The sequence below is a fragment of the Chlamydotis macqueenii genome, chromosome 2 (genome assembly GCF_036417535.1).
Source record: "Chlamydotis macqueenii isolate bChlMac1 chromosome 2, bChlMac1.mat, whole genome shotgun sequence".
NCBI classification, from domain to species: Eukaryota; Metazoa; Chordata; class Aves; order Otidiformes; family Otididae; genus Chlamydotis; species Chlamydotis macqueenii.
The window spans coordinates 134,860,299-134,883,587 of NC_141557.1; the positions used below are offsets into that span (position 1 = coordinate 134,860,299).

Below are 23,289 nucleotides of genomic sequence, written 5' to 3' on the forward strand. Positions count from 1 at the left end.
AGGATATCCTGGAAAGAAATTTTAGGGACAAAAGGAGTGCAGAAAATCTTGCATTGACTGTACTTAAAGTAGAACAGAAAATTTTCCTGAAGCAGAAGAAGTAGAATAAAAGAAACATATGACAGCATCAGGTTTCTTTAACATCTTGAAAAGTGTAAAGGAACTGTACAAAATGTGGAATCAAAACCCCATGACTGGAAGCGAGTAGAAAAGAACCGCAGAGTCATCTAATAGGACATCAAAAAGGCTAAGGCGCATAACAGTATAAAAGGCAACAAAAAAAAATTGTCATTAGAGTAACTTCCTCTGCTTTTTTATACTGCTGTTACTTAGTGGAAAAGGAGAGCAGATAGTAGATGATATAGAAAAGACTTCTCTTAGCAAAAGAGGTTAGTTGACAAGCTATTTAAGAAAATCAATTTTAACTAGAGGGTATAGAATAAAAGAATCGACTAACTAGTATTTGAATAAGTGAGTTAAATGGAAATCGTACGAAGAGATTCACCCTAGAGTGTTTAAAGGGCTAGCTGAATCTGGGTGTAGATTGTTAGCCATTGTTTTAAAAAAACTCATGGAGGTCATGTAAGGTAGAAAACCAATGAGCATGGGTAGGCATTATACCGATTTTTAAGAACAGGATGACCCAGAAAATTATCACATCAGCCCAGCTTTGATTCCCAGAAATGTACTAGAACAAATTATTAAACAATCAATTTATCAACACCTAGAGGATAATAAGATGGTAAGAAAAAAATCCATCATACAATTATCAGGAGCAAATTATGTTGAAGCAATATAATTTCCTTCTCTGACAGGACAGCCAATTTATTGGATAAAGAGGAAACAGCAGATGTGCTCTATGGTCTTTTAAACAAGCTTTGACGCTTACCACATGTGGTGTTTTCATAAGCATGTTCAGGGAACTTGGCTAGAGGAAACGGTCTTTAGGTAGACATCCAATGGAAAAACAGTGACTGTGTACAACATAATATTAAGGATAACAACTACTCTTTGTTCAGTCTCCTTTGTCACAGATTTTTAAAGAGTATTTTGGGATATTCGAGAAACACTTAATAAAGTTTTAAGGTAAGCAAGCAGAAGTGCTGCACAGAGTTGCATTATTTTATTTATTGCAAAGTGCTTGAGGCTTCCAACTTGTTCAAAGTACTCTGCATCTCTGAAGAAAAATGTGCATTGCATTTATAGCTGGATATGCACATAAGTAATTAAAGCAGAGCAATCAATGTCCTATGATGTGTTATACCCACATAATTTGCTTAGATGTCCAAGTGATTAGATCAACTTTTGTCTGGAATAGTATAAGAATACAGGGTCACACCTCAGTTCAGGATCTACAGTCTTCTTCTTTTTTTTTTGTCCTTTATAGTTTTATAATCTGTGTGGAAATAACCTCGTTTAGTCTCACCTATGTGAAATTTAGCATGAGCCTAAATGTGAGGAACATCATTTTTTTCAGCTAGAGGAATAACTAGATGCAAGACAGATAAGCACATAACATTTCTTCTTCAACTTACACATGCATTCATTCACCTATCCAGACTCTCCTTTGTTCTCCAGTTTATTATTCCACTTATACTTCTTTTCACATCTTTTTTATGTTAGTATTCCCAGTACATTTCATAGAAACAAAGGCCACAATTAAAAGTGATACAGAGAATTTAAAAGGCATCTTGGACCTAATTAAGTCAGCAAACAGTTTTGCCATTCACTGGACAAGAATTTACTTCCACTTCTTCTTGCTCAAATGTAATTTAATACCCTAATTCCTGTCTGCTGAAGATCCCATTGATCACAACCCTTGACTGCTGGAGAGCAGACTTTCACTGCTTGGAATAATCCCATGGGACACTGTCCCAGAGAGAAGAGGGGCCCAGGAGAACTGGCTGCATTCCAAGGATCACCTTCTCCAAGTTCAAGAATGATTCATCCTGATGAACAAGAAATCAAGCAAAGGTAGCAGGTGGTCTGTGCAGATGAACAAGGAGCTCCTGAAAAAAAGTAAAACATAAAAAAGAGGCATGAAAAGATGAAAGTAGCAACAGGTGGCCTGGGAGGCATACAGAGACACTGTCTAAGCATGCAAGGAAGGAGTTAGAGTGCTGTGGGGCCAGGTTGATGTCATTGTGAGGCCACTCAATCTATAGTAAAAGAACTTCCATTTTGGATTAGGCCTTAAAAATACTTGAAGAACAGAAATATTTAGTATTTGCTTCAGAAAGCTGGTAAACACATTATTAACTTCAAGCATACTCATTGAACAACTACCAATATGCTTAGGGCAGTGCTCAGGGATCAGCTTAAATCTAACATAACTGTTGGCTCCAACAGTATTCCTCCTGATTTGCATTGCTGCTCAGTATGTGAGGGGAGAATTAAATCCCAGAAGGTTCAAAATTGTTGTGAATTTCCTTTTTTTAGCTCAGCACTTCTGCAGAAAACCAAATGCCTGACACATAAGCATCTTAAAATTATTTTACATCTTGTTATTTGGGTCTAGCCTCAAGCAGAGGATAATTTTACTGGCTAATCTTCATATCTTTGAAACACAAGGTGAAGATTAAAGGTGCTGACACAAATGTGTTAAAGTACTCTTTGGGAGCATTGTTGTGTTAAACTAAAGGATCACACTTTGTCTTTTTAATTTGATGGTGTTTTGATCAGTATTTCACTAAAGCAGTCCTGTGGCAGCATATGAAAGTCCCTGTACTGTTTTTTTCCTCCGACTTTACGCCCAACATACCAAAGTAGAATCAGCTGCAAATAGTCTTATGGACTAAGATTCTGTTTCTCTACATTGTAAAATAATATTTTGACTATTTATTTCACATTTCAGTCCACCACCATATTAGATGAGGTGTTCAATACATGATCTGAAAGCTTTTCCTCCATTTCAGACATCTTTGCTGAGGTTATTAAAGCAGGACGAGACTCTTCTAGTTATTAACTCTGGAGATTGCTAATGGTTCAGTCTCCATTTACTCTAAGAGCGGTCTCGAGCTCCAGGCCAGGCAGAGCAGAGCAGCCATGCACACACTGCCTGTGGCTCGCCTTGCCTTAAGACAGACTCACTGTGTCCCCTCTGTACAGCTGTCAGCATGGGGATCAACTCAAAGTCTTCTCTGGCACCTCTCTAGCACTAACAAAGATGAGAGTATTTGAGAAGAAGGGAGGAGTACCTATTTTTGAGTCTCTTGAAACAGTGAAAAGACTGCTATGGGCTAGCAGAATGGTGGGAATTTTAGTGGCGTGAAAGTCAGTGCGGCTACAGTGTGAGGTGATGAGGGGGACCTGCTGGAGAATGCATGGGGCATGGGGAGCCAAAACTAGTGCAGTGATACTGGTACAACTGGGAGGGAGTTGGGAGCAAACTGTCCCAGATCACATCAGAGTCTGCTTTGTGAGAGAACTAGTTTGTTTACCAAACACAACCCCCTCAGGAGTGAACTAATATTTGTATAACATAGGAAAGCACAGGACTAGGATTTGGAAGTAAACTAGGAAAGCAAATTACTCTGCACTGCTGGGTTATCTAGTCACTCTCTTTGCTCTACACAATTTAATATTGTAGTTGATCTATAAACATTTCCAAGACCAGTTTAGCTAACACTAACACTCCTTATGTGGATTATTTTCACCTTTGCCAGACTCCAGTCTTCCTCATAAGGCCACAATGCAAAGCTGGCCTTGCACCTAGTGCCACATCTTGAAGGCCCAGTGAAGCATTATTCAGGCTCCTCTCCTCCTCTTGCTGGCTGGCCGTGAAGCCTTCTAGCCTAGGATACATCAAGCTGAGAGACACCCTGGAGCTGGACAATTAGCAGGATGGATTTTGTGGGTGAATTAACAGTAAAATAATCTCTTGACGTGTTGCTCTGGCTGAGCAGATCTTCCCCCAGTGGTGGCTGAGTTTCCACAGCAGCACCCATCTAGAGCACATGGTGGCCCTGGGAAGAGCTTCCCATGAGGGCAAGTTGTTTTCAAGCAACTCTGAAGTTTCAGGCTAATGGTCCAGTGCTCCCTTAGTGATATTAGATCCCACAGTCATTTCCCATTCCCAACCACTTCTTCTTGTAATGCAATTGAAATGTAAATTCAGCATGCTTGATTTAGCATGCTACTAATTAGCCATATTAAACAGCCTTTATTTTACAATTTGATCAGTCCCATGGCCTTTGGGGGAAATTATTTGATTTGAATATGTATAGTATTAATATACTGGAAAGAAATAGTCTTTTATTTACAGGGTATGATTATGCTTTTGTACCAAAGTTGGGTTTTTTTTCTTTGATAAAAATACTTGATCAGTTTCCTAAGTACATTTTACTTTTATAATCTCCGTCACAAACTTGATTGGACTATGTTACATATGTTGCACTTCCTTTGGTTTTTGCAGTTTTATTTTATAGCAAAGGCTTAAATAATTGCTCAGTCTTTCTCTACTTGCTCTCTGCTTCTCAGATTTATTTTAAGATATCGTTTATAGAGTTTAATGTGGTTTAGTTTGCCTCTCAGTCCTCAGAGCTGTTCTTTTTTTTGAGTCATTTTTTCTGAGCATTCTTGAGTGCCCTTTAGATCAGGAGAAAGTGAGAAAGGCGCAGTGATGGGCAACATGATTGCTTCTTTTTCCAGAGTAGGAGGCATCTTGAAATAATTTCTCACGTTTGAAAGCATAACATAAACTCAAAAAATTCTGTGCCAAACAAGAATTACTATTCTATTTGAATACTGCAGTATTTTGCATAATTGCTGCTGTAGTGTGCCATTGGCAGCGTATTAGCAATATGCTTTAACCTACTAGCATATAATAAAAATAACTGTAGGTATAAGGATCTTTCTTGATTGAATCTTTCTTCTTTATTTCTTCTTTTTCTTAATACATTTGTTTGTCTGTTTTTATTACTGGCCTACAAGAGCCTAAAGACACAGTCCAGTCAACAGAAAATAAACTTGATCAATTATTTTCTGATACTTTACATTGCATTAAATTATGATTATGCCTCTTTTTTTATATATACTGAATGAAAAAAAAAACACATTTATTCTTATGGAACATAATCTTTTGATGAATACATCGTATTAAGATGACATTGCGTAGTACTTCTTTTGAATCAAAGTGCTTCCTTTTTATAGAAATGTATCTTCCTGATGCTTTTGATTACCTTCATTCATGAAATAAGCTATTTTATTTGAGCACAATGGAATGAATCTAAGATGACTGGTCCTCTACAGCTCTTCTCCTGACAAAAGATCTAGCTTCCATAAACCAGAATTTCTAGGCATGGAGAGATAATTTTAAGTCCAGTAGGATATTCTTTGCATAAATTTCATAAAAAAAAAATGTTCTCAGTGATCACATTTCAAGCAGTCATTACTGCAATACAGAAAAAAAAATGATCATTTATTCTGAAATTCTCACTTAAAATTCACAAAAAAAAACCCAGTGCAAATTTTGCTTGTGTTGAGAACTTAAGTAGCATTCTCAATTATATTAAAAATGTTAAAACGCACAGATACAAAGCTACAGAAGATCCAGTGATTCAGTTTGGTCAGAATTTTTGTTTATTTTCTCTCTTTCAAGGGAAAAGTCCTGTGCCACACAACTAATATCACAAGAACAAAAAAAAAAAAAAAATATTTGCTCATGGAAGGCAATCCATGCAGCTCTGCATTTCTGAATTATGTCACTGTAACCTCAATTAATTTTGTCCCAGAGATGTTTAAAGAAGAAATCCATGTACTCAGAGGGGTTGGGAGACCCAGCCAAGGACGTAAGTTTGCCCTTTCATATAATCCAGAGGTCATCAGCGCTGCACCTGATAAGTTTAGAGAGGGGAAAATGAGAGGAGTCTCAGGTCTTTAGTGACACCTGGGAAAACCTTTGCTTCTGGAGACAAATCACAGAGAGAGAAAAAGTTCAAAAGACCAAAATACATCAAATGCACTTGTCATATTAGAATCATAGAATCCTACAGTCATAGAATAGTTTGGATTGGAAGGGACCTTTAAAGGTCATCTAGGCCAATCCCCCTGCAAGGAGCAGGGACATCTCCAACCAGATCAGGTTGCTCAGAGCCTCATCCAACCTGGCCTTGAACATTTCCAGGGATGGGGCATCCACCACCTCTCTGGGCAACCTGTTCCATTTGTTCATTCAGTCATATTATTCCTAATCCATGTGGTAAATCCAATAACAACTACTTGTGCTGCTAATACAAATGAAAAAGCTTTGGTTTATAATTCAAAAGGTAAAATTCTGAAAGAACCAGAGCACTGATGGTTTTGCCTGCAGGCAAACAGAAATAACACTTTTAGTCATTCCTTCAGTTTAAATCTTGACAGTCTTAGCCTTGTTCCTATCCACTATTACATGTGAAATTTCCACCCTTTATTACTGAATGGCTTCTTACATATGATTTAAGAAATTATCAGAGTTTGGATTCAGAATATTCTGGCAGAAACATGAAGCCCTCTGTAGATACTCAGCTGTGCTTCTGTTAGCTTAAAAAGAAAAAGGATAATACAACATATTAAAAAAGTTAGAAACGGACAGCATGGTCATTTTTCCACATTTGAGTTTTAGTGAAGCAGGCATAGTAGAAATTGTATCCAGTTTTGCGATGACTGTTGTATGGTAACTGTCTTATTAACTTTATAGGGGTCATAAAAGTGAGAAAGTTGGGTTCATGACATAGAACAGAGAAGGGCCTGTCCTAACATGGCAAATAAACAGCAGGATTCTTAATTTTCAGGAATTTAGTAAACCCTTAATTGCAGCAGTAATCAGAGGTGGAAGGCTGTGCTTCAGTGCACCACTTTGTCAGCTCATAATTAGCCATTGGTTCTCATATAATGTAACACCTCTAATTGTACAGAAGGCTGTAATTCAGTCTGAGAGCTGCTGATGTACTGCAAGGGTACGGTTTAGGTGGCTTACAAACAGCAATAGAAATATGACACTGCATTACAGATTTGGTATTCAGTGAATAAATAAGGAAGGTTGTATAAATGGGAGGCTGTAACTTGTTATGTATTTAAAAAGTCTTATGAATAATATCAGAAAAAAAAAGAGATTTAACATATAGATAGTTTAAGAGAAAATGGATTGCTAAGTATGATATCAAATAACAGGGGAGGCTATACTGTGTGCAATACAGAGGGACAATAGCAGCATATTAATATGCAGTGAATTATTAACAATGAAATTACCCCACAAGTTTATTTCTTGGTGGATTCTGCTAGTCTTGGAGTATACTGTCTGAAATATGTTATTCAGCCTGCCAGGACAGATACTTAGATAGCACTGTCGGTGCATAATGTCAAATGTAATCTTATTTTTTAAAGAATAGGTTACAAATTTCATGCCTTTTTCGTAGATTAAGTTGCTGATATTCCCAGAACTTCCAGTAAAAGCATTGGCAATTTTACTGGAAATTAACAAATGTATTCATAAATGTGTGTGAATTTATTATGAATCCTAAGATATTTGCAATTTATAATATCTATTGGCATTAAAATGTATGTTGTATTTTTCAGTCTTGCAAGAGTAAGATTATTCTAGGAAACAGCATGACAAAAATGATCATACATTGTCAGAGCAGTGCCCCTCTTGTAACTATTTTTAAGTATTAGTAGTGTCATTGAGGGAAAAGGAGATTAAGCCTCTACCCTTGGGATCCTCAAAGGCAATGCCTGCATTAACCTTCGTCTCTTTGTGACTACAAATAGCCATGCAGTAAAGTAATATTGATTGCGTGCATTAGATCAGTCAACACTGTTTTGTTCAGCTGAACTCATTTCAGATGTTTTTAAACCAGTACATATTGACCTGAATGTTTTTACTCTGATGTAGAGCAGAAGAGGGTCAGGCGACATCAGCTTCAGGCAAAGAATGATTAAAGCTCTCAGAAAGAGGTAGTACACCACTGTATTTTTCAAAAGTCTTTCTTTTCTTTGGAGCATAGATTTTTGCAGAATTTAACAACTCTTAGCATAACACAGGAAAAAGCAAATTAAAATTTGCAGTGGTGGCATGGAGTTACTTTCATTCTCCAGAGTTCGTTTCCTTTGCTTACTTGAACAAAGGTAGCAAACAGAGCACATTTTCAGTTTGGGAGGGGTATGGGAGTTAGGAGTGTTCTTACCTGAAGGAAAATTATTTCTTATTCTTGATTCTTGCAAGAATCTCACTTTGAATCAGAGCTTTCATTTCTTCATGACTGGAAGCACTGGAAAATGTGGTGTATAAATTAAATTCAGTTTAGCTTCCTTATCACTCCATTTGGCTTCAGAAGACTTCTCTTGGGTGGTATGGGAAGAAACTGTAGTCCATAACTATGTAAGAAAGTGTTCATGTGTAGCATCTGAATTAATTTCTCTCCAAGTCACAATGTAGTTTTTCTCAGACACGCTTACCAACATTTATCTCAGCTATAAGTATCCATGCTACTGTTCCTGTTATCTTTGCAATTTATGGATTCATAGAGAAAAATACAGTAAAGTCAAATACAAACTATAATCAGCTGCTGAAACACTATTAGATGGATACAATACTATTTTTTAGGTCTAGCTCTCTGAAAATATTATATTTTTATAAAACCCTCAAATGACAGAGCTTTTGTGTTTTCCTTTTTTTTTTGCTGCCTAAAATTTAGGTCATTTTGAGGATTATTGGAATTTTCTCCCTTTACTGTTCTTCCCAGTGCCTCCCTTTCCTACTGCAACCCCAAACGCTTTCCATCTCATGTGTTCTAACAGTGCTGCACTCAGTATCCGACATGACAAAGCATATTTTTACCGGTATATCAAAACCAACTTTTGCATATGCTGATTTATTTTTCATCTCAGCCTCTTGTGGTTGTGAAAATTTGCATAGGGAAGATGCAGTCTCTTTAAAGCACTTCTTCCCTGTATGGAAAGCTATCTTTTATTTAGTTTTTTATCGGTCAGATTTTAGAGATAATTCTGGACAGATTATTCAGTCACACTGCTAACTGATGGCTAATGATTTTCTGTCCTATTAATTCATCTGGAAATGAATCCTAGAGGCCTCTGAAACTTGTACTTATGTCAAAAATTTGATGTTTAAAAATCATGAAACAAGATTCAGATTTTGCTAGAAACTAGCTAAATTTGAACATATGCTACATACATCTGTTACAAAACTATTTTGTAGAGTAAGGCAGAAGAAATTAAAAGGGAAAAACCTTGCTTTATCTTGGCCTGACTTTGAAAACCCTCATAATATTGCATCTTGTTTTCAGTGCACAGTGCCAGCATGCTGGGTTAGACAGCCTGACATCTGGTACTGCAGACAGTATCCTACGCTAAGTGTTCCCTGAAAACCTTTTCCTGCACAGAGTGCCCTGGCAGTACCCTTAGTAGTGCTTAGGCATTAAGTAGAACTGGCTAAATAAAATATACTTTAGCAATAGTCAGTGATTTTTGCAGAGTTTTTAAAAATAAAAATATAATAATTTTTTTTAAAACTTTGCTATTTTTGCACATACCTTTTTGTTTTCTGGACATATAAAATCCTTAAAAATCATATGATATATATGCTGAGACAAATCTTCTATTCCTTTCTCTTCTAAACTCTGAAAAGAAAAAAGGCAGCTCCATCTTGTAGCTTATTAAATGTAGAATAACTGCATTAGTGCAAACAGAACCCCACGGTAAGCACAAGCACTCAAATACAGAAAATGGTCCAACCATGCTGTCTCATGGGGACCAACCGTAATTTCAGTTTTCTGTATCACCAGAAATTAGGTTGTGTAACATCTGCATCACCTACAGATATATTGGAAATTTAACTTCTTTAGGGTGCAAATTTTTTCCTCATGGGGCTGAGGAAAACATGATGCTTCAAGAAGTAATCTAAGTTATTCTCAATGTTAAATAATTAACCTTTTCAGAAATCATCAGATATTAGGGAAAAAATTATCTTTTTTTGTCAGTCACAATGCATATATGTTGCAATACTTTCATAAGGGGCTAAATACATATTATATATATATATATATATTAAGGATTATATATAGATCTGCATATAGACACTCAGGTAGCCAAAGGGGTGACCTTATTTAAGTAAACCTCTGTTTATCACCAGAGTGCTCACTAGTGTGGTAGCTCACTTACTGAATAAATTCCTCAGCAATTACTAAAATTTCATTTAGGTAAAATTAAATATTCCAGTTGTGAACTTTAATCAAATTTTGATTCACTGTATTTTGAGAGTAGAAGACATCAAGGGTGTGCCGATTAGACACAGCTCATTGCCACTGCAATGATTCAGAGGAGCTAAAGAACAAAAATGTAGAACAAAGGAGAACCTAAGATACTTCTGTGTGAGTTGCAACATCAGTTTTTACTGTAACGTACTACCTACTTGTGGTATGGCATCACCTTGTGTTACTCACATACTAGCTGTACCTCATTTGCAACACCTAGTCAGTTATCCTCCTTTCCATATAAATATAAAGTAGTTCTTCTTCTTAGATTCTCATTGGACTTATCTATCTTGTCTAAATTTCATTACACTGATTTCAGAATATTTCTTCAATTTAGCAAACAAATTTCAGATTTTAACTTTTTGCTGGCCTGTTTGAAAACCAGCTTTTTGTCATCTATTTTACACACATGGTCTCTATTTTGTTGTTCAAATCATTTATGCAAACCAAAACTAAACAAAAGGTAGCACTGAGTGTTTCTAGCATTTAATGTGCCACTCCTTCCCACTGGCATAATTTTTTGTACACAGGTATACTGAGGTTTTTTGGTTTAATGTATATTTCCCTTAAGGTAATCAGATAATCTTTTCCCAGCTTGAACGTGAGACTCTAATATAAGGCAATATCAAAATCTTTTAAAATTAGTCTAAGTTTTACCTATTATCTGTCTCTTCTTCTATCCAGTAGTCAGCTAACATGTCAAAGGCATAAGTTTGCACTGAGAAACAACATTTTGAGTTAGCAGTACTCTAGATCCATTCATGATTTGAGGGATGTATTTTATTTTGTATTTTTATGTTTCAATAAATAACAGAAGCATTTAGCTCTGTGGAAAATAACTTCTCAGAGCACTCTTATATTGTCATATTAATGCGGTATTTGATATTACACAATAATAATGAAAATAATACAGCTTGTATTGTTTTTCTAACCAGAGTCATCAGTTGCAATGTCAATCACCAGTTGGAAGTGGAACTTATTAAATTTATTAAGAACAATTGTAGAAGTTGAAATAAAGCTGTAAATTATTCTCCACACCTTCTGCTTCTGCAACACTTCTGACAAATTAGATCTTCTATACAGCTGGTTTAACATTTATTTATTCCAGAATATGACACTGCTTCTTAAAATACTTGCCAATGTTTACAATTATATTTATAGAAGTTTCAAAAGATTGAATGAGCTTCTTCCCTCATTCTATCTGACAATGGTTACTGATGCTGGAAAAAAATATATTGAAATTACTTTAAGTCACAGAAACCATAATAAATGGCAAAGAGGGAAGGAGGGAAATAAGGAACGAAGGAAGGAGGGAAGGAAGGAAGGAGGGAAGGAAGGAAGGAGGAAGGGAAGGAAGGAAGGCAGGCAGGCTAGTGTACACTAGCAATGGCTATTTCAGTCTCAATAGACAGTGAAAGTTACATGAAATAATTGCATTTTATACAAATATTAAGAGTTAACAAAATTTATAATGCACATGCTTTAAAAACCAAAGGAATTGGATTACAAAATGTGAGCAATACTACTTAAAAATTTCTGAAGCAAGATGCTTTCTGATCACTACTGACTGTTGACTTCAAACCACAAAGTCAATATGCAGAGAAAATTGCAACCCTGCTTGATCACTGTAAATGGCAAACTACCTCAGTTTTTTTTGAAAGGCCATAAATCTGAATATTCTTTGGCTTCACATATTTTTGCTAAATCTTTGGTTCCTAAAGCTGTGCAGTGCAAAGAGATGGACATGCTTGACAGGTAAATAAGTCAGCCACATAAATCATACAAAATAGACATTAAGTCTATACAGCCAATCCATCAAGTGACTGAAGTCCAAAATGCCTTTTAGTTGGCCTGACTTTTCCACATGGCTCGAATGAAAAGCTGGAATCCTCTGGATTCCTGTTAGAGGTATTAACTCTTCCAATCCCTCCCAAAACTGCAGTCACTATTCATGGGTTTTACAGTCAAACAAGAAAAAGTGTGACATCAGCACCACACTCAGGTTATCCTCCTTGGAAATTCTGATTTGAAGATCGTAACCCAAAATGGTTATTCATGTAAAAAAATGTTGGTTCCTGACCGTCACTTTTGCTCATTCAGGGTAGACAGTTTCATTATATTAAAAAGTCAGAATGAGAACTCTAACAAATGCCTTAAAATCCACATGCTTTTCTTACTTACTCCTTAGAGATTAAATTATATGATCACCACGAGGAAGAATATGTTGATTCATAATGAGCTACCTTGGAGAATGCTTGGCTAAAATCCATTTGCTTGTATAAGGTGTTCATATTGTTAGGAATGTTATCCACTTTGCCCTCTAAGTAGGTTCTGGGAAGGAGACGCGAGGATTCTTTAACAAGAAATGATATTGATTTACGTATCTTGGGTCAGGCCTCAGACATAAAAAAGCTATCTTGCCTGTATTCTTAATAGGACAATTATGCAAGGAATGTGGAATTTACTTTGGGATCATCCTGTCTTTAAATGATTTGTTGACAAGTCAAAGGAATTCACATGTCCTTGGTCTAGTCACATTTCCTTGTATGTTTGTCTGCAAAGCTTGAAAAATTTGTCCATCTACATGTTCAGTCCATGTCAAGGATGGGATCTAGATAATTGATATTAATATGAGCAAACTTAGCAGCAAAGAAAAGAATGAAAGACACAATTATGTTAGTCAGATCTTGTAAAATATCTCTTCAAGACAGGTTGCAAGGGGTAAAATACTAAATGGGAAATTTCTAGGGTCCTTATTATAAACATAAGGTGTGACAGTACTGTAGCATATTAATCGGTATAAATTGATTGTCTATGCCTGTTTGGTTTACAGTGATTGATTTTAATTGAGCAATTTACATAGTGTAAAAATCTTTTTTCCTCCTTTAAAAAAAAATTACCTATTATATGTACATAAGTCAGACCTTTCAGAAAATCTTAGCTCAGAATCAAAGGGAAGCACAACCTCAGTCTACCATGTCCGACACATGCTACTGATTAGCCTGCCTCCCTCCTATTCAAACTGACATAGTGCCTTGACATTTTGACAAACTGAAGTTTTCTGATGGGAAAAATCATTTCAGGAAAGAAAGAAAAATCCTGATCACTCCAGCTTCATTACCATTCCTACATAATTCAAACATTATTTCCTTTGTTTACTGTCCAACCTAGTATTTCTTGCATCCCCAATCCATTTTTGAAAGAAAGAAAATATCTGTTTTAATGTTTTTCCTGAAGGTATATGACAGCCCTTCTCACAGCTTATCAGGATTACTCTTTTTGAGATACCATATTTAATTATGCAAGATTTCCTCAAAACTCTGGAGAATTTGGTGTATTGCAGGCTAGAAAAGAAAGGTAAAAAATCTATAATATACATTGATGAATGTCACCAGTAAAGATCATATAGGATGTTATTTTATATGGTGTTGCAGTTTTAAAACCTTTATATTAATTTCCCATACACTAAATTACCGATTTAAATAAAAGGCCAAGAGATAATTGTATTCCTTTACTATGAGGAACACTTGAAATAATTTAAAGTAATGCAGCAAATTATCTAAAACCATTTAGTCAAATGTACTAGAGAGAGGTCAAACCTAGGGCACCACTATTTAAATCAAATTGAATTCCATCTTGAGAATGGATTTCAAATAGATTTTTAATTGCAGTATTTTGTCCACAGGGCATTCTATCACACACTTTTTGTTTGCAAGTAAAATCCACTATCAGGATACTGCCAGGTCTCTCTTCATTACAAAATTTCTGTATTATGAAGTATTTAAATATGTTCTGAGGCTTTGCTTTTTTTTTTTTTTTTTGCTTGTAGTTAGTCTCTCAAGACAAACACTGGGTGCTTCCCACGTCTGGCTCATCTCATTAAGCAGAAAAACAGGGGAAAAAAAAAAAACTATAACCCTAGTTGGGCTTTTCCTCATACACCAGAGAGAAGCTGCAAAGATGGTGCAGATCTTTTCCTGTAATGGTGTGATCCACAGCAGGAAAAGCTGGTCTGTGAAGGTGGCACGGTGGCTGCACAAAGCCTGCAGGAGAAGGATACCACCTTGCACATAAGGGACCCATCATTTTATTGCTGTCTGGTGGTATTGCCTAAGCACAGAGGATGCCAAGCTAAGCATTTTCTTGGTGCTATGAGAATTTTGGTGTGCAGCGTGGCAGTGTGGGAGGAAAAGCATTTGTGACAGCACTGGGACTGCCCTGAAGAAGAGTACCCCTGAGCACCGGGATACTCAGCTTTGGGCTTCCACTGTGTTTCCAGGGACATGCAAGTCCACCAGTGATTCCCTCTTCTATTTTATTTCGAAGTGGATCGCAATCCCAGAAAGAAATGGAAACATGAGGTATAGCCATGAGGACAACAGAAAAGTTACTACAGTTATAATACATTTTGGCCATTCCTCAAGCCTTATGAAAATTGTTCTTACTAGTGCTGGAAATCTAACCCCAGGAAATTATGTTTAAATTACATTAGAATAGGATATTGTAAATGAAGGGTCCTAAGTTACTTCGAGGAATGATTCTGGAAAAGAAGTAAATGCTTTGCAAAAAGATGGCATACAGTATTTTTTAACTAAAGACAAAATCATATAATCTTTTCAAAAGCACAGTGACAGGTTCACTTTTTGTAAATGCTCTTCTGGATAGATGGCAATAACTAAGCTGATCTATCATTTTGTGAGCTTTTTGGACAAAAGCTTTTCTCAGTGAATAATAACTCTGAATGTACTCCTTGGTTTTTCTACAAAGACGACTCACAGGGAAGGTTCATTCTTAAGACATTGACAAATCATTTACAGTCCTTTTATTTACAATTAGTCCTGCTGTTTACAGTTCTATTTCAGATATTTTGTTGTGGGATTGAATTGATTTCGTATGGGAGGGGTCATCATAAATGAAGTGTTCAGTTTCAGGTATGACATACTTGGCTTTTTTAGAAACAGATTTTTTAAAGGCTGCAAAGAGACATTAAGTACCTTGGGGTTTTATTTGCTATTTTTCCTAACACAGTATTCTCAGTGAAAATTAGCAAAATAGAGAAGTTTTACATCATTTGCATGTCATGTAACCTCTCAGAATAATTGAGTATTAAACTTGTTTTAAATGTCTTTATAAAGGACATTAAACTCACATGCTAATGGTCCTAACAAGCAGCTGATATTCATGAATGCACTGCAGCCAGGACATACTAAAAAATTAAGGGCAATCAGTTTCAGGTACTGGAGCAGAAATACAATAACATAGAAGAGGATTTTAAAATCTATCTTGGTTGGGTGGAAACTGCTAGTAGAAGAGGTTCCTGCCAGAGTGCAAGTGGTGCAGCTCTTCACAGAGACAGTAGCAACAGCAGGGAGTTGGAGAACAATGCTTCTAACAACCAGTTTTAGAACTGGACATGATTCTGGGTCTACCAAACTAGTGGCATCCAGCTCCAACGCAAGGCTGATGGTGGCAGATGTGCCAGAATTTCTCACAATGAAGAATTTAGCATGTCATATGAGTAGAGGATGTAGGAAGGTGAACAAATTGAATGTGGAAGCCCTCAAATCAGGGAAGGTCTTACATTTATACTAATTTTTATATTTAAAGTTAAAAAATAAAAGATTCTATATCTTCCGTAAATCATGGCTATCAAGAAAAAAAAAACATTTTACATGAAAAATGCCAAAAAAGGACAAAGCATTACTTATGTGCTCTAGTCTTTCCATGTAAATACTTACACAAGTCATCTGAATCTGTGAAATTTAAAGGGTCTAGATGTGCTGCTTTGTAAATATTTGATTTCTAAACCAAAGTTCAGTTAGGTTAATGGGATTTTTTTTTTCGAGTTACACGCCTAACATAATGATCAGACTCTTCTATTGTTGTTAAAATTATGTATTGCTCATCAAGTAAATTTGATACTGAGAGTGGCTTTTATATTAATGGTATAAGTATTCTGAAATAAAATAAATATATTTATATTTAAAGCTTCTGTTATTTACTTGACAGACTTGAATCAAAGGAACCTTTCCTGTCTGTTGGGTAAGTAGGAATATGTATTTTTCTGTGGACATTTATACATTCAACTAGTTTACAATACAATTTATGAGATTATTTTCAGCATAAACATACTGTTTCAACATTGTGGTTATTTATTACACCTAACCTTAGAAAACATAGTTATTAGTCAATAATGTTAGCAGTTGTGGATATCTCCCTTCTTAAAAAATACTAAGTGTGTTTTGCCTCTATTGACTAATCAAAATTTATTCTAAAAGGCATGTGAGAATTAAATGTTACATTGAAAAGTTGCTGGTTTATTATTTTTTTCTGATCTTTCAGTCAGAAAACATTTCACGTATTGTCTGTAGCACTTGTCTAAACCTCTGAACAAATAAAATTTTAAAATAAAAATTTTGTGGTACTTCGATAACAGAAATAAAATCAAATTGCAGCTGCTCCTTGCAGGGGGGTTGGACTAGATGACTTTTCAAGATCCCTTCCAACCCAAACTATTCTGATTCTATTAAATTCCTAAAATAAAAAAGTATTGCATTTTTATTCTAATTATGGATCACTACATTGATTTACATATTACAGCTATTGTCCTTATAGTCTCACAACCATTTAAACAGTTATATGATCTATATATTGAAATTATGAACTCATTTTTCTAAAAACAATTTAAAATGTGGCATATTCTGAAAAAAGTACTGTTCTTTTATAAGATGTAGACCATTATATATATTAAAGGTAAGTACCTGTATTTTACTTCTGAGTCTGAAGTTCACTTTCCCTGCACTGTTTTCGTTTTAGCTCCTTTCTTTAAAACTTTCCTAAGTTTCCTAACATTCTCACTCCCTGCTTTCCTTCATAACTTTGTATTCTTTATGTATATTTTTTATTCTCATTTTTCTTTGTTCACAAGACCACACTTCATACTATCAAGAACATAAACTGCAGACAAAAGATCCCATGCAAAACAGTTATTTAAGGGTTAATTCTACCATGTAGTTTTCAGTAGCTTCCAAATTATTCTATTAACTGCAGATCAAAATCTACTTCAAGTTCTGAAGTGAGAATTAAAGTTAGCAAACAAAGGAAATATGTCAGTTATGTACAGAGAAACTCAACAAATCAGCATAAGCAAGACTGAGATATTTCTCAATTTTTATAGCATAAAGTAACTTTGGTTTTTTTGAATATATTTTGAATTAATTATTTCCCATTTCTACTTTCTACAAACTCAAAATTATTGAAAAATAAGTTAAGTGCTGGTCAAATGATGGGAGAGACTCTTAGTTTGAAATATCCAAATTCATTATAAAATTCAGTCACTTCTGTTATTGCCTTTCATTGCTCCACTTTGTTACTTAAGTTGATTTTTTGAGGCCTTCATTCTTGTAATGAAGTGATTACCTGAAAATATCTATTTTAAGACTAAAAAAAGGTTGCATGCCGTTGTGGATGAGGAGCAAACTTGAAAATATAAAAATCCAAGAAGCAAATAAAAGATAATAGTAGCAATTATATTAATAGTAATTGCCACAAAATAATATATCCTACTTTTGTAGATCTTGTCATGATCTTAAGAATTGTGCTGGCATTTTTAGGATATTTGGGGATGTCTAACTAAGAGGAAGCATTATGTTTTGGGTTTGAATTTGTTTCCAGATGAGCGGATTGGTGGTCGCTGTGTAAATTCACATTACCTCCACATAGCCATTGTATGTGGCTTTGTTGCTAAACTGGGTTCCTCTTGGGAAGCCTAATCTGAGCAAATAGACTTACCCAGAACTTCCCAGAAGTTTGCCTGTAATGTACTTGAATTATTTGTTGCAAGTTTGTAATTATAAGGATAGAAAATATAAAAATTAATGCCCACCTCTGTCCTACTTTTCCCTTTTACTGCTGCTTTTCCTCCACCCCAAGGAGGGCTTCAGACAGAGGTTTGAGCACTGTGCTTTGGGGAGGGGCCCAAGTCAACATCCACCTCCTTGGTACTAAGTCAGAGAGATGCTCCTCCTAGTCCCACAGTAATTGAGGGGTTCATTTGTCCAGAGGATGACCTCTTGTGCCAAGACCTGTATCTAAGGTTTTAACTCAGACTAACAGTTGCAACCACAGGCTTTTAAAGTACAGTGAATGTTTACAGAAGAAATGCTGACTCAGCCTCAATTAGACTAACACATGGGTGTCCTTAATGCCACTTGGAGCCAGAGCTGGTCAAAACACCAATCTAAATTACTTTATGTTGCCTACAGATGACTTGGACCTGCACACTAGTCTTTCAATCATCTCCCCTCTATGACCAAGATTTGTTTCCACATTTTCATTATACTGCCTGTAGGGGCTAATTATGCTTTCTCATTTTGTCATTCCTATGCTAATGACTTATTGGTGCTTTTCCATTGTTAATTCCTTTGATGGGGGAAAAAAACATATAGTGTGGTAGCCTAAGAGCTTGAGATTGCCACAGTTTGTTGAGCTCTGCATGTATGTGCAGGGCTGCAACCTTCCCACAAATGAAAAGTGGTTCTTGAAATTGTGCATTGTATCCCTTCTCCCAGAAAGCAGACAGAAGTACTACCTCTTACTGTGGTAGTTGTGTCTCAAACGCAGGGAGAGAACAGCTCCTATACTCCCTTGATAAATGAAATTCCATTTATCCTTATTTCTATGCAAAGTGCATAGCGAAGAAGAAAAATCCATGCTCCTTTACTCCTTGTGCAAGACAGGAGCATAATTTGGCACTGCAGTAACAGTAACCTGTTTAATGCAAGTCTCTAATGGTAGCAATCAGAAGCAAAAAATCATCAAGTACGTGATCTATTCAGATAAGAGTATCTGAATTCAATGTTATAATTTTGGGCTAGAATAGAAAGTTGGATTTGAGATACATGTTGTTTTCTTTTGTCTCTTAGAGGTGAAGGGAATGCTGAAATACCTCAGTGCTGAATGCTGAGTATTATCCTGTAGGGACACAGGATGCTTCTCCCCACAGGTGTAATTTCCACACTTCTGGAGTCTTCTGTCCATATTCAACCTGAGAAAGACGAAGACTTGTCTGGACTTTTTTTCCTCTTCATGTTATGTAGCGCTCATGTTCACGTAGAATTAGATTAAAAATGAAGTGGTGTAAAGAGCCAGAAAGCCTGGAAGACTTTACCATCAGAGGAAACAGTTCCGATAAAACTCCACCCAAGCGAAGACTACTGACAATATATGAAATTAACTTAAAGCAGAAGTCTTTGAAAGGTTCAGCCGTAGAAATACCAGGCAAGTCAAGAGGTATAAAAAACTGAGTACTGCCAAAAGCACAACCTAAGGGCCAGCTCATATTAATTTCATCCCACTTTGTGGCAAAGGGTGCATAATATTTTTAAAAAATATTTTAAATGCCAACAACTTTTTATTATGCACATTTGGTCTCCATATTTGGCATTTTGTTCTTAATAATAATGATGCACAATTATCCTCTCAACAAAGCTGTTACCATTCTGTCTAGATTATTAGATTGGTAATCCAGTTACTAACCATTCAACCAGCTATTTCATGGAAGCTGATTCATGGTAACTACCTGTATGTAAAAGGTTAATCCTAGATAAATTCCAGATAATGTTGCATGCAGATTTGTAATTGGTCATCAGTCCAAGCCCTAAAATTCAAAACTCATTTTCCAAGACACAGCCACTGCAGCTTCTTTTAAGCCCTGTAATAGTATTATATGGCCAAGAGAGACTGTAACTATTTTGCAACTGTTTTGTACAGTGGAAATTCCTTGAATTAATTCTTGTTTGTATCCACCTGTAATTGTATGTAACTTTCATAATAACATCTGGTCTTTACTGTAACACATGCAGTGGTAGAAAATCCATCAGAGCAACTAATAAGTTTTTCAAAATTTAAAAAATATTTGTCTTCTTTGTTAGGTGTCATTTAGTAATACGTCCCATATTGTTGAATTTAGAAGAAACAAGGAGAGAGAGTAGGAAACAGAGCTGATTTTTTTCTGAGGCTAGTGAGAACTTAGATTAATCTACTGCCAGCTGCAGAGAATGAGATTACTTCTGGATAAGCAGGCAATAGCTCTTCACTGAGATGGTCTTTGAAAATGCATGTGTTTTATACATCTGGTTGTCAGCTGAGATTCAATTTATTTCTCTTTCTTTTGTGTAGATGCTAAAAAAAATAAAACCCAGCAGTACGAACTGCTGACTTTTTCAATCTTTTTTCTTGTTTTCAAGATTGGTTGTTTGCTATAAACAGTGTAAATTTAGGTGGAGAGCCCAGAGAGAGACATATGTGAAATGAATGCATTGTATGCATCATTTATTACATGATGAAATGTTGTCTGTCATGGGAGAAAGAAGAGAGACACAAGTAAAATTGACACTAATTGCTGCAATTTTTACATTCTCACTAAAAACACTAGAGATCTGTATGAACTAGTACTTCCCTCACCAAGGTCCTGTTTCTAGAAATTATATAACAATAGAAAATACTGAAAAGGCATATATTTCCAAATTGCAGCTTAATCACAGTACCTGTCAAATCACAGATGCTTACTTCTTGAAGAGATGGAGGAGTTTTGGTGGGCTTAGCTTTAGGAAGTGCTTTCAAAATACAAAAAGCAAGATAACTGTCATTCACATTCAGGCCAGATATTCAGGAGCTGTGTTTTCATAAAAGCATGGGAGGACTGAACACACTTGACAATTATTTAAAGTCATTGTTTAGAGACAGGCGGCAATTCCTTACCTGTAAAACCATCCAGGCTCTGTGACTTAGACAGGCAACAGGAGGTCTTCTGCATTTGCACAAAACAACCTCTGAAACAACAAACTCTTCAATTATGTGTGAGATTTAGCCTGGAGCAGAAGTCAGGAGACTGCAAGGGTCATGGTGAGGCTGCCAGGGTAGTCCCCAGACAGACAGGAGGGATTTGGAGGATGATAGTATATATGGAAAGCTGGGGATCTTCATGTGGAAAGCACTGAAAATCTACACGGTTTAATCTCAAGCAATATTACTGATAAACTTCTCTTACAACAATTTTCCAGAACCCATAAGTATTAACCTTTCCTATAATTGCCTGTTTTCCATTATTATAAGACTCTGAAATAGTGAATGAATATCACTGTTTTATAAATTTGTAAAAAGTTTTTTTTTTTTAAGATATCTCTGAAGAAGAGATTACAAAACTGTGGTAATAATAATGTTGGTCCCTCCCTGATACTGCATTTGTCCATGTTTTTGTGTCATTACTCAGTGCTTAAAGATCCCAGATTATGTGTTTTTCTACTCATCTACAATCTAAATAATTATTTTATGGTTCCTCTATTTTCCTAATCTTTTTCATTCTACACCACTTCCACTTTCACACACACAGAAAAATATAATGCACAGAAAACAGACTAATATATTTGGCCCAAAAAGAAAAGTATTTTCCTATTTCCGTTAACTTTTATTAGCAACAAAGTCAACTAATAGTCACCTTAATAAATTTTTTCCCCTCTCTGACCTTAGTAACATCAGTAACAATGTGCTTCATAATTGAGAAAGGCAACAGAGCATGAGATCAGATTTTTTTTCCTCTTCTGATTATTCTATTTGCCTTTCCCTTTCATTTACTCTCTGTTATTTCTGTCATCCAAGACTAACCTTTCATTAGTAATTCTAGGAAAACAATTGTGGTGGTTTAGCCCGGATCACCACACAGTTTCTTATTCACCCTCCCCCTACCCAGTGGGACAGGGGAGAGAAATTGGGAAGAAAGGAAAACTCGTGGGTTGAGATAAAAACAGTTTACTAAAAATACTAAAAATTACAAAGCTAACAGGATATAAGGATATTAATATCTACAAAATATACAAAATGAACAATGTACAATTTCTCACCACCCAATGTCCGAATGACCGATGCAGCCCGTCCCGAGCAGCGATCACAGGAACAACACCGAGCAGCAAGCAAAGGGGGAACAGCAAGCTAGCAAGGTCGAGGGAACGATGCCAGCAAGCAAGAGAGAAGAAAAGAATGCCAAGGGTGCCTGAATGGATACCCGACAAGAATGTCCAAAAAGAAAAGGAATACCAGAAAATGATGCCCCCTCCCATGGGCAACCCCCACTTATATACTGAGCATGACATTTATGGCATGGAATACTCTCTTTGGCCAGTTTGGATCAATTATTCTGTCTGTCTTTCACCCAGCTTCCCGGATCTACACGTTAACGAGACCTTAACGAGACTTGGAAAGCCAGACAGTGTCCTTGGTCTCATTAACAACAACTCGTATCATCAGAATGTTTTTATCAACATTCTTCACACACGAAATCCAAAACACACCGGCTACTGAGAAGAAAATTAACTCCATCCCTGCTGAAACCAGGACAACAATCCATATGCAATTTATTTATGTTCTGGGTTAATGATGAACAATTCCTCAGTACTGAATATCTGTAGTCTCACCTATGTACAAGACATTATCTTCTCTAGAGGAGGGAAAATGATGTGCAAGTGAATGTTTCTGAAGGAAAGGAAGGAGACTGAAACATTCTAGAGGGGGGAAAATGAAAGAAAATAAACAGGGATGTAGGAACATAAGAATAGAAAGGAAAGTCCAGGGGAAAGGACTACTCAAAGAAGTAAAAATGGACGTATTTTCTTACAACAGAAAATGGAGGGAGGAAGGAAGGACAATATTTGCTGGGTATGTAACATCACTGTGGAACAACATATTTACTTCAAACTCACTGGGTTTTGCCCAAACAGTAGTCAGCGATCCAGGAGTTCTAGAAAATAGTGTTTGTAGAGGTCTGTGTTAGCACATTTATTCCTATTTCCTCTTTCTGAGGTATCAACATAGCATCTTGGCCCACAAGTCTCTACGGGCTTCTGTGAACATGCACAGCTTACTATGACAGGCTAACAGGCTGTAGCCAGTTCGTAGGATTCCTATGCACAAAGTTCACCCAGCACATGATATTTAAAAGCACAACAGTATTTATTACTCTATTATGGCCTTGCATAAGCAGTTACCA

The 23,289-nt window shown here is 36.1% G+C and overlaps 1 protein-coding gene across 4 annotated transcripts in view; it reads left to right on the forward strand.

The window, feature by feature from the left end:
* The window catches only part of RALYL (RALY RNA binding protein like), a 405,974-nt gene that overhangs the window by 330,324 nt on the left and 52,361 nt on the right, over positions 1-23,289 (forward strand). For all 4 annotated transcript variants that reach the window (XM_086742442.1, XM_086742444.1, XM_086742443.1 and 1 more), the window contains one exon: positions 16,257-16,289. In XM_086742442.1, the coding sequence (XP_086598568.1) occupies positions 16,257-16,289 (33 nt within the window). The remainder of the gene's footprint in view (positions 1-16,256; positions 16,290-23,289) is intronic.